Source organism: Megalops cyprinoides, chromosome 10 (assembly GCF_013368585.1).
Source record: "Megalops cyprinoides isolate fMegCyp1 chromosome 10, fMegCyp1.pri, whole genome shotgun sequence".
In the NCBI taxonomy this organism is placed as follows: Eukaryota; Metazoa; Chordata; class Actinopteri; order Elopiformes; family Megalopidae; genus Megalops; species Megalops cyprinoides.
In genome coordinates this window covers 15,403,477-15,415,157 of record NC_050592.1, presented here as the reverse complement: position 1 = coordinate 15,415,157, position 11,681 = coordinate 15,403,477, and the positions used below count along the sequence as shown (strand labels likewise).

General features: G+C 41.0%; 1 protein-coding gene across 1 annotated transcript; it reads right to left on the bottom strand.

The window, feature by feature from the left end:
* Positions 1-559: 559 nt before the first annotated feature.
* Positions 560-8,694, bottom strand: LOC118784924 (uncharacterized protein KIAA0895-like). Its single transcript, XM_036539403.1, has 7 exons — positions 8,386-8,694; positions 6,219-6,886; positions 2,979-3,122; positions 2,667-2,799; positions 1,798-2,103; positions 1,607-1,704; positions 560-860 (listed from the first exon to the last, which is right to left on the bottom strand). Exons 1-7 carry the CDS (start codon positions 8,408-8,410, stop codon positions 702-704), a joined length of 1,533 nt encoding a protein of 510 aa, XP_036395296.1. The 5' UTR covers positions 8,411-8,694; the 3' UTR covers positions 560-701.
* Positions 8,695-11,681: the final 2,987 nt, after the last annotated feature.

Below are 11,681 nucleotides of genomic sequence, written 5' to 3'. Positions count from 1 at the left end.
TTACAAACATGCAATGTGGTATTGTATTTTTTATTTTATTTCAAGATTTATTTCAAGATTCTCTGTACCACGGTTAACAGCAATGTAGGAGTTTGTAAAACAGTGCAGACAAACACAGGGTCATGCCCAGAAAAGTTATCAGGGTCATGTCCTGAAAGCACTGGTAGCAGCAGACATGCAACGCCAAGTAAAAACATCTACAACAACACAGTACTGTGTAATCAAATGTCACAGTGTTCAGTGTTTAAACAGTGTAAACAGTAAGGACATCAAAAATTTTTTGTTCTAAAAATTATGCTGTTTAAACTACCTTTATCTGTGTTTATTTTCAAACATTGAACATTAATATAGAATCTTCGAAAACGGAAAGAGATTAAGGTTTAAGGTTATACAGAACAAAGAAAGTGCAAACAGTGAGACCCTGTTTAATGATTCCCTGATCACCAACAAAAAAAAAACAGCTCTGTAAAACTCCAGAACACATTTTCTTTGGGCAGCAAACCAGAGAACAAAAGTACACTTCGAGTTTAAAGTGCTGAAAGGATGTACTGGTACGGTTTACAAAACAATAAAGCTTCAAAATACTACAAATTTTGCACATATCAGGGCAGCTGCTGTAATGACTTTAAGGTTGGCTCAAGGCAGGTGAGGGACATGGGACCAGCCACAGTAGATTTGATGAGCGTCGTTTCTGAGCATGCTCAGATGAGCTCCTGCAGCTCCTCGTCAGTCAGCTGGTTGACCTCCATGATCTTGTCAAGCTGCTCCCTATAGCGTGCCTGGTCCTGGAGGAAGTGGGGGATCCGCACATGCTCCATAGTAGCCAGGACCGCCAGCCTGTCTATATCCTCGTAGGACACCTGCACATCCAGGCAGAAGTAATCATAATATTTGGAAGTCGCCCTGGGTAAGAGCGTCCGCTAAACGTCTGACGTAATGTAATGTAATGTAATCAAGACTGAGTTAATTAAGAGCAGGTAGGGATTTGTGTCGTTCCATAACCTTTAGCTGCTGGAGCTCCAGTTCCAGTGAGGCTGATGATGTCTATGTGCTTTTGCTGCAGCTATGCACTTAACTATCTCAATCATATATCCATTTTGCAGACTTAAGATGTAGTTTTGTGTTAGCGGTTTAAAAACAACTAGAGCAAGTGCATGGGCCCTCAACAGCAGGTAGGAACCCCTGCACTAACCTGCACCTTTTCTGGACTTAAATTCACAATCTAATGAAAAAATAAAGAATCTATCTATTATGATGTTGCTATAGGTGGCAAAGTAGTATATTAGACACAAGGGAGGGGGGTGTAACCAGAAGGTTATAGAGCTTGTAATAAGAGGATTATAGGCTTAATTCCTAGAATTCCTTAATTCCCTTGATTGGGTTCTTAACCTGAGTTAATATCTAACTGTATACATGGACACAAGAAAGCTGCCCAGGGTAAGTTGCCTCTCCTGTCCACAATAAATATCCTAAGCACAAGAACTGCACACTGCACTTTTTACCAATAAACTGAACCCATTTCCCTTCACTCGCTGAGAGACCCTGTGCTCAGCTTTTTATTCCAGTCACATTTGAGTGGCACCATGCGAGATGTGCTTGCACTCACCTTCCCCAGTGCAGTCAAGAGCAGGAAGTCGATCTTCTCTCTGTGTCTCAGGATCTTCAAGATGCCATCAAGGTAAACCTGATCCTTACTGAAGCATCCTGGCGCAAGAATAAACACTCTATAATCAATTAAGATGCACCTTGTGTGGTGGACAATAAAGTCCGTGTGGGGAGGGGCGGGGCACGCGGTACCTGGCTGGGCGGTGTCGGTCTGTCCCCTTTTGGCACGGACGCAGTAGTCCCAGCGGGTGCTGGGATCTTTCACGAAGCGTCGGAGGCTGTGGAAGAGCTGGGAGAAGGACAGGCGGCTGGCCTGGTACACTGTGTAGTAGAGCAGGGCCGCGCGCCACAGCGTGGGGTCCTTGCGGAACAGCACGCTGTGGATGCTGGCCAGGCCTTCCTCCGTTGGGTTCAACGGCCTCAGGTTGTGCTTCTTCCTCCCGGCGCTGCTGCTCCACGGTTGCTGGTTGTTGTTGATCCCACGGAAATAATGAGTGCCTGTAACAAGATGTGATACCAATACAGATACAGAGAGATAGACAGGAAGAAGACAATGAGAAGGAGACAGAAAAGTTGTTGTATTATCATTTGAGGGCAAGTGGGTAGCTCCTTGACATTCTATGTTCTACTCACCTACAGAATCTGCAACTCATAGCCCAATTCTAATGCCTGCAAGCACCACTACACTTGATTTTCATTTATACATTTCATAACATATCACAGCACTTTACAGTGTCATCACTTACAGTGTCATTACTGTAAGTATGTTCTGATTCTGTATCTTCATGTGAACTGTACTTATTTCCAGAATTTATGGCCAGGTTATTGTTATAAATCTATTGGCATAAATATTTTATATTTAGTATATCTAAAATAGGTCTGTCTTCTGGTTATGTCAAAAGCATGTAGACTTCACCATGCCACTTTGGATTTAACTATAAATGATGACTTTCACACAGAAAAATGGACTAAGACAAACCAACCCTCGTAGTCATGTCAGTCATGCGGTGTCACTGTGAAGTCACGCTTAGTGTGTGGTGTGCAGGCAGTAGGGCACATACCTATCTCATGTCTCAGCATACCCTCCAACCAGTGCTCCCGAGCCGTGGAGATGTTGATGGTCAAGGTTGGGCGACCATTCACCACGGTCATAGAGGCCCTGGAGAGGAGGTCATCTGTCAGGTGGACTACAATCTGCCGGAGAGAAGAAGGTCCATTTCCAGTGATGCCACAGAGCATACAAGTGCCCAGAGAGAGAGCTACAGACCTCCTCTCCTCTTTATTCAAACAGTCCTCCCCCACCTCACACCCCTATCCAAACAACCCTCCTCCACCTCTCACTCCTATCCAAACAATCCTCCTCCATCTCTCACCTCCCCCATGCAACCCTCCTTCTCCATGTACTTCTTCACATGATACCAGATACGGCTCTTGGTAAGGAGGCTTCCTCCAGTGGCCTGTTCGAACTTCTCATAATTTCCATACTTCTGCACGGCCAGATCCAATATTCGGACAGCCTGAGAGGGAGTAAAGAGTCGGCACAGATTACAATGCAAATCCCATTCTGCTGCTAATCACAGATTACACACACACAGTGAAGTGGGCGGGACCCCTCTGCCTCATGACCAGGGCTTGAGTAGTTTCTGGACAATGTGGATCAAAATTAGAAGATGAAATATGATCTTGACAGGGACACAACCCAGTGGCCTCAGACAACATACAGCGGCCAGCCTAGTCATAGTGTTTATCCAGCCCATTCTACTAAAGGAGCCAGGTCTCCAAATGATTCCAGGGGATGGTGTCATCACTTTAACAGAGTTATTTTGTACAAAGAGTCAAGTTTTGGGAGCATTCATGCCATTAATGCTGCTACAGAATAATCTCGTATTGTACTGTGGAGCAAATACTTCAGTTAGAAATGCAGTCAACAGAAAAGTATTACAACAGCGATCTTGAAGAGATTTGTGTTTCACGGGTGATATGGATTTTCAGATCTCTAGCAGCACGTGTCAAAATCAGCAAGTGGAAAGAGGTCCAATAGTTGACTGATAGCCAATTTAAAAACTGGACCTGACCAACCAGTACAGCATGAGATCAGGTATGACTAAAACAGAGCAGAGCTTCAGTCTGAGGTTTGATTCCCAGGTGGCTTACTGCGGTAGTAGTCTAGAGCACGGAATGTAAACTTATTTTTCCAGTAATGATCCAGTTGTTTTAAATGGATGATATAAAGAATGCACAATGTAAAAACCACCCTAGGTAAGGACGTCTACTCTGGCAAAATACTGACAACAAAAAAATGGCACATATTTAAAAAGCAACGAAAGCAATGAAAAGCGGTGAAAAATTTATTTGAAACAAAAGTCATCAAAGCATATCTGCTGATTTTTTGTGAAGCATTCTGTGTGGCACAACATGACACAGGTAACAGTCAATATGTGATGCTGTAAATTAATACTATTATATTTTACTGTGTAAGGATGAATAAATTACAGAATAATCTAAGACATTTATATCTGCAGCAAATTTATGATGAAGATCTTGGAGAGTAACTGGGGTCTAGGTTGGACTTAAGACAATGTTTTCTTCTCTTGCTCATTATATTTTCAGACATCCTAATGCAGGACATCGTACATACCTTACGTGTTAACTTACGTAATATCTTACGTATTGTACTGTTTGCTCAGGGCACCATTGATTCTTTCAGATGGAGTATATGCAGCCAGTTAATTGCTTCCCTGGACATTCTTGAAATTGTTCAGTAAACCGTGAAAAGCGTTGCCCTCACAGCGGTGGCAGGGTTGTTCAATGTAACCTTGACGTGTGTTTATTTTTGACTCAACAGCTATTGTACAACAGAGAGCAGTGCTGAAATCAAGACTGCAGCTGAAAGGTAAGTGGCCCCATCGTTCTTGCTTTCAAGAGGCTGCATGTAAGATACAAGCACTCAGGCACATAAAAGCAAAGTCCTGGACACATATCCGTCACACCGATCATGTTACCTCATTTCCTGCCTGGTGCCCCTTTCAGGGGCCTATCCATCTCTGTCAAAGTGTACCCACAAAGCCCAACACTCAGGAACAGGACACTTGCCTTGCTGCTGCTAACCCAACATTACAAAACCTTCTTGACCCGAAATATGGCAAGTCAATAGAGAAGGTTATCAAAATTGTACATGATTCACATATGTTGCTTAAAAGAACAGAAACAGACTATTTATGCTTACTGTAGGTTCACATTAGTGAAAATACATTTTTATATGTTTACATACTCTATGTATTTCTACTTTTGTAGTACCAAATCACTTGTATTCTTGTTTGAAAGAATCTGAACACACTCCACAATTGTTCAACATAAAATAACCACATTTACTTGATAGAATCAAATGGAAGAAGGAGCTGTCCGTTTTTGTAAACTCGATCTATGGCAAACCTCACCCAGTTCGCTGCTGAAAACCCAGTTCTCTTGAGGCAATCTACTTTCAAACATTCTACAAGTAGCAATACCATGTGGCTTCTGTCTTTCTCTTAACACGAAGGCTTCCAATGCCAAAAGTACTGCATGATTTAATAACAGTTTTAGCACAATGAAGATAATATAAGGATTTCCACCATCTATTGGCATGGTTGATGGTAACAAAAGACAAAAGCAAACGGTAAACACTAACACAAAAATCAAGGAGAGCAGGCTTTTACAGGGCCAACAATTACTTGCAACACTGCACCCTAAGACACAGAGCAGACCTATACAGGATATAGTGTCTTAATGTTTAACTCTTTGTAACTGTTTTGCTTATAGGTTAAGATGCTTGCAGTTGAACCATCATTAAGTGCTTCTGTGAGCATTACAACAGGGTGTATGGATCACTGATTATTTCTTATTTTGGTAATTTGTCCTTATTTGACAATCCTATGAATTTCTCATTGGCACCCCACATAAAATCAACACTTCAAACAAGACCTTTCTCCTACTTCTGTGATTAAGCATGGGCTACTTCGACCAGTCTCAGCCTCCAGTTATATGTTGAATAAGTTTGGAAATCTGTTGAGAATAGCACTCTGTTGAGACAGCACATAAGCTTTGCTTGCCTTAATTGTTTGGGGCAGTATGCGGTCTCTCTGCTCCTACTCTGCACGGATTGAGTACGAGGGCAGCAGCTTTTCAAAACCACTCAGCAAAAATGTGGCTGACAGTGCTGCTTTTCCACCGGCCGAGGTTTAACTGCATGCAAAGTCAAAAAGAGATTTATTTCAGCCAAGTGCTGAAGGATCAAGAGATCTGGCAGTAAGCCAACGTAAAAAAAATTCATAGACACACTGCTGACCTGAATATTGGCACTGTATGTGACAGGTGATAAAAACACCCATGTGGGACACAAGATGGTAGAGATGTCTCCAGCACAGTGTCTGTGTCGAGAACCAGTTTCTTACCTGTGTCAACACCAGCAGCCTGCCTGCACCAGGAACCTGCCACTTAGGTATGGGTGGTCCACATTTCTATTAAGAATCTGTCTCTCACATATGTCAAAGCCCAAAAGGTATGTATGGACCTGTTGAGAGATCTTTTACCTGTGTCCTGGGCCTGTCTCTATCAGGATACAAAGCAATACTGACCTGTGTGAGGAATTTGTCAGATGCATTGTTGTGTCGGGCCAGCACAATCGGGGATACAGGGTTGCTGTACTCAAACTGCGGGTTGTACGTGAAGTCAGACTTGAAAAACTTGAGCTTCTCCTTCTCCACGTTGGAAGGCTTTATGGCGGTGAGGATGCACAGCTTCCTGACGGAGTTCTCCGCATCGCGCGCGGCACCTCCCACGGCCAGCAGAGGGAGCCTGGTTCGGGGGACGCCACCGGAGAAGCAGAGCTTCCTGGGCCGGGTGCGTGGACGAGGCGCCAGGCCCATGGTGTTGCCCGTCACAGCGATGCTGTGGCCCAGCCGGGGGCTGCCCGAGACACAGGGGATGTGCTTGGCGTCCCCACCCCACTCGGGTCCTACCAGAGCCGGAGGGCTGAGGGACGACTGATGGCAGTCCTTTCCGTTCGAGGTGGATGAGCATCTCGCAGACTTCAGGGCCTTTTTGTAGGGTGAGTGCTTGGGGCTCTTCCTCTCCTCCTCGGTCTGTAGCAGCACGTTGTAGCTACTGGTGCCAGTTGTAAAGATGTCTTTGAGCACACTGGATGACAGCTTCTGTAAGCCAGCCTGGCTTAGGCTGACATGCCTTTCTGTGGGACTCAGAATGTACTTCTTGGACAACTCCAGCTCTGGCCAGTGGAGCCTCTCTGGAAAGAAAACACAATTTTGACAGGAAACAGAGCCAATTCACACTTGATATATTTCTCATTAAATCTCCGTCTGATGTTTTTATATAGCACAACCAAAATAACTTGATCCGTGTGGCAAGCTTCACTTTGAGGCTGGGCTTATGTCTCATTTTTGAAGCATAAATTAAGCTAAGCAAGTTATTTATCAAACAGTTCTTTGAGGAAATGTACAAACCGAGTTCCTTTTAGAGTATTGAGCTGACAGAAAATAGAACAATCTCACTAAATTGTTGACATCATCCAGAGATGTAACATACAAATGACATAAAGTCATAAAGTCAAGAAAACACAAGCACACTCACAAACACACATAATAATTTTCAAAAAATAAGTACAACAATAATAATAGCTAAGGCTAATATGACACAATGCACTGAATACATATCATGAAAGCAGCAATTACAGCAATTAAATAGGTACGCAACAGTCATAATTACAGTAAATCGGCAGAAGATGAAAAACAGTGTTAAGTAAAAGGTTACAAGGTTGACATGCATCCCAGTGTCCCATCATACTGAGTGAATAATGATGATCTAATGGAGCTAGGACCTAGACTACTCTTATATTTCACTTACAGAGGAAGGGTGAAGTGGAGTGATCAGTGATTCTGGGTGATTATATGCAGACATCCATACATACATAGATACATACAGAGCCAATAGCCTTGAGCGTCATCATACCATTCAGCCTCACTGCATTGAAGGGAGGGATGTGAGCGAAAAAGACCGACAGCAAAATGCACTGGCTTTGGCGTTACATCATACCAACCACATTCATCTTGAGGTTTAACATTAAATCAGCTACAGTATCATAATCTGTTGTTGCTGCCTGGACTATTTGAAAAATATCGTTAAAATAATATTGAATTTATTGTTTCTTATGATTCCAATTTGAATTACATGAATTAAACAATGCATCAATTTCCATTCATCAACAATTTCTGCGGTAGATATTGTGAGGCAGATACAGCCATCTATTAGTTTTATTTTATGATACCGACGCAACCCTGATTTTGGAGCAAATACATTTTTGGATGTTCCTGAGATAATCAAACGATCATTGCTAATTTATACAAACACCACTGTTACAACTGAAGAAGAAACTAAAGTAACACTTTAGTCCAAACAGTCTATATCTAAAGAAATCACTGAATTGAAAAGGACAGAAGTAAAGCATTAACATGTCTATATCAAAATTCAAATTAATTATACACCCAGCTAGCCATCTGGGTAGCCATGGTTGCTTTTAAAGAACAATCACGCCAACCAGGAAATCTCGCCCATAGCAAGGCTTGCCTATCTAGCTAGTCTGCTAGCATAAGATGTATGCAGCTAGCTTGAACTATAGAGCTAACGAGCTAGCTACGTTTGTCTCCTTACTTTTAGATATTCAAAAATAAGGAAATGCAAATACAGACATAAAAAGTGATATGACTATTTCCAACAGTCTATACGTACCGGTTACTTTGATTGATTCAAGCATTCCTTTCACTTGCTCGTAGAGAATGATCACAACCTTCTTCTGTCTGAAGCTTAGACAGCGTTAAGCCTAAATGTGTATACGACTATTGTTGGCTTTAGCTAGCTAAAAAGCTGACTAGGTAGCTAGCTAAAGGTTAGCTGGCTAACTTGCCAGCTCGCTAATATAGTTTAAATATATGGTGACCACGGGAGATTTAATGTCACACAAAAGAAAGCCTACAGAGACATTTCTGCGTTAAGTAGCCTGCTAGCGAACTGCCTGTCTGACTGCAAGCGTGCAGCTCCGAGAAGTCCACAGCACTAATATGATCGAAACGCACAGGGCATTTGCGCTCCGGCAGTTGCTATGGCACTAGCATTACGTCACCAAGGTACTTTCAATTGGCCTGCCTTAGCCTTAGAAAAAAGGTCCAGATGACCGACTCGCTGACGGGTTTTTGACGTGGACAGATTCAAAGAAAACATGTAACAAAACAGAAAAAGAAATACCAACATATGAAAAGATAAATTCCATTACAGTAACCAAATTAAGTAAATGAAGCGTAATAATAATAATAATAATAATAATAATAATAATAATAATAATACCGTTAAAGGATAGTTTGGTTTGTGTAAAAATTTAATACTAGAATGTATAGGTAGCGGGCTATGTCATTAACATCAGAGTCTCCTGACACTAGCAACAACTATCAATATTAAAAAAAAAAAACTGAAAAACACTAAAAAAACAAACAAACAAACAAAAAACACCCCAGCTATAACTGATACAGTTCTTCCTCCTCCCACACCTTCTCAAGAGAATGAACAGCTGTTCATTCTGTTCTCAGATCTCTTTGGGCGCAACTCTGACACACCCAGAGCGTCCCATTGACTGCTCGACTCTCCTGTAATATAATGCAGAGGACAGTGTAACCTGTTATCATAATATAGCAAATGATACTACTACGACTACTACTACTACTACTACTACTACTAATAATAATAATAATAATAATAATAATAATAATAATAATAATATTGTTTGACTTATTGATAACAATGATCATTAAGAGCTTTTTTATCTTAAATAGCATAGAGCTTATACGCTACTCATACATTACTTTAGTACTTAGAAATGCAGCTGCTGTTTATTGGGTTTGCCACCAGATGGCGTTATAATTCCTTCGTGTTTGTGCGTGCGTGCGCGCGAGTGTATGTATGCGTCTACGTGTACATGTATGCGTGCTTTTGCCTAAGTCGTTTGTATTCTGCAAGTTTCCTGGAAAGGGAGGTTTTTTTAACCGACCTAAGGCTGGACTCCTCTCTGCATTTGGATTCACTCTGTTCCTTGAAACATCTCTTCCCATTTTCAAGTTTTGATTTAATAAATGATAAATCAGTAACTAATGCTATATTTGTGAAAATAGTACGACTAAAATGTTTCAGTACGTTTGTTATAAACGAATTATTGTAATTGATGATTTTCAGCAGGTGACCTATATTCATTTGAAGAAAATCTTTAGTTAATGTTAGGTAAAATTCACAAAATTGTTAGGACCATCGCCAGTGATTCAGCCTTTTTAGTTAGAATAGTTGTTGTTGTATTGTACCTCACTTGTAAGTCGCTTTGGATAAAAGCATCTGCCAAATTAATAAATGTAAATGTAAATGTAGAATGGATATCCCATGGCCCATGGAAACATTATATTGTGCAAAAATAATCCTCCCATAATGGGTTTCTCCATGAGGTGGTGCTATTATCTTATAGTTCCTGTAAAATAGCAACATGCATGGAGCTACTTGCTAGACAGTTAACAACTCCAGGTACCTGTTATAATTTATATATATAATTCCTATCATGTCATGCCTGAAATTACGCCCCTCTGTCACCCTGTCCATCACCTCCACACTACAGCAGAGAAACTGCTCTCCATAACCTTGCCTCCAGCCATAGCTTCCACAGCAGTCACTCGGAATGACAATGGGACCGCTTCCCTGTCTTCCGTTCTACTTGTTCTTGGCCGTCAGTCTCATTGATAATTACAGAGATTAGTCTGGAGTAATGAAGATTTTTGATCTAATTTAGCAGGATCATTCTCCTGAGAGGATGTCCGCTTCCTGTGGAACAACCAAAGTTCCCTGTAGAGTCCTCCATCCCACACATTACTCTCGGCTGATGTCCCTTTTCTGTCTACTCTGCGTTTGAATCTCCCCAAACTCTGGCCATGCATACTACGCCAAAGTGTAATTATGGTTTCAAAAATAGCTTTAGTCACATATCACTGTAGTTCTTTTACATCATGCCCATGTGATATTTCCCCCCTGTGCCCAGCTTGGTGCTTTTTGCTATGCTGCTGGAATTTCTACCATTCCAAGTTAGAAATCCATAAATGGCCTAGCACATCAGCACTGTTCCCATATTATGCATGCAACTCAACTCTGGTGTAGAAACATAATGGAACAATAAATATATAATAAATACATCAATAACGTAGTAACATAAATTCATTGTTGCAGACAAAATTTTCTCTGCGTGCCTTTGTTGGTGTGATATGTAAATTCATACAGGAAACGGAATACTGCTCCTAAAGTGTGATGATTCCATTCTTGTTCCAAAGGCAATGATTTCACTTTGTTTCATTGTGACCATGATGCCTTTTCAGATGTTCTGTTTACACTCAGATCACACATGGGCAATCACAGAGATACCATTCCACTCCTGACTGCTTGATCTACTAGCTGCTTAATTTCTTTTAATTCTCCTAGTTTTCAGCAAAAAGGCATAAAAAATCACATTTTTAAACTTTTTTGGTAACATTCACACAATTCCATGCTGTAGTAAATATGATATGGTCACGCACTAACAAGCACAGAGAAATTTCAATTCAAATGAAAAATGATTTAATACAAAGGGTCACAATCACAAACCAGAATACAATTTTGTTAGCAGTGTCATACCAAATAACCTTGGTGAATGGTCACAGTACATTCTCACAAAACATGTTGTAACAGTACCTTTGTCTGAGAATGTATATAACTACCATACAATTTATCATGGTAAAAAACAGGAATTAAGCATTATACAGTGAATTTGGAATGTACATTTTTCAAATCAAATGGTACAGCTATGCAAGATGGTCAGTAACATTTTTTTTCATAATTTGTATTATGACAGATGATATTCTGAGACAGCAAACATTTATTAACACAACTTCATTTGAAAAAGAGATATACAACACTGATTTCACATTTGCTCCTTTCCCACACTAAGGACTTTGGATGGAATGCTTCTT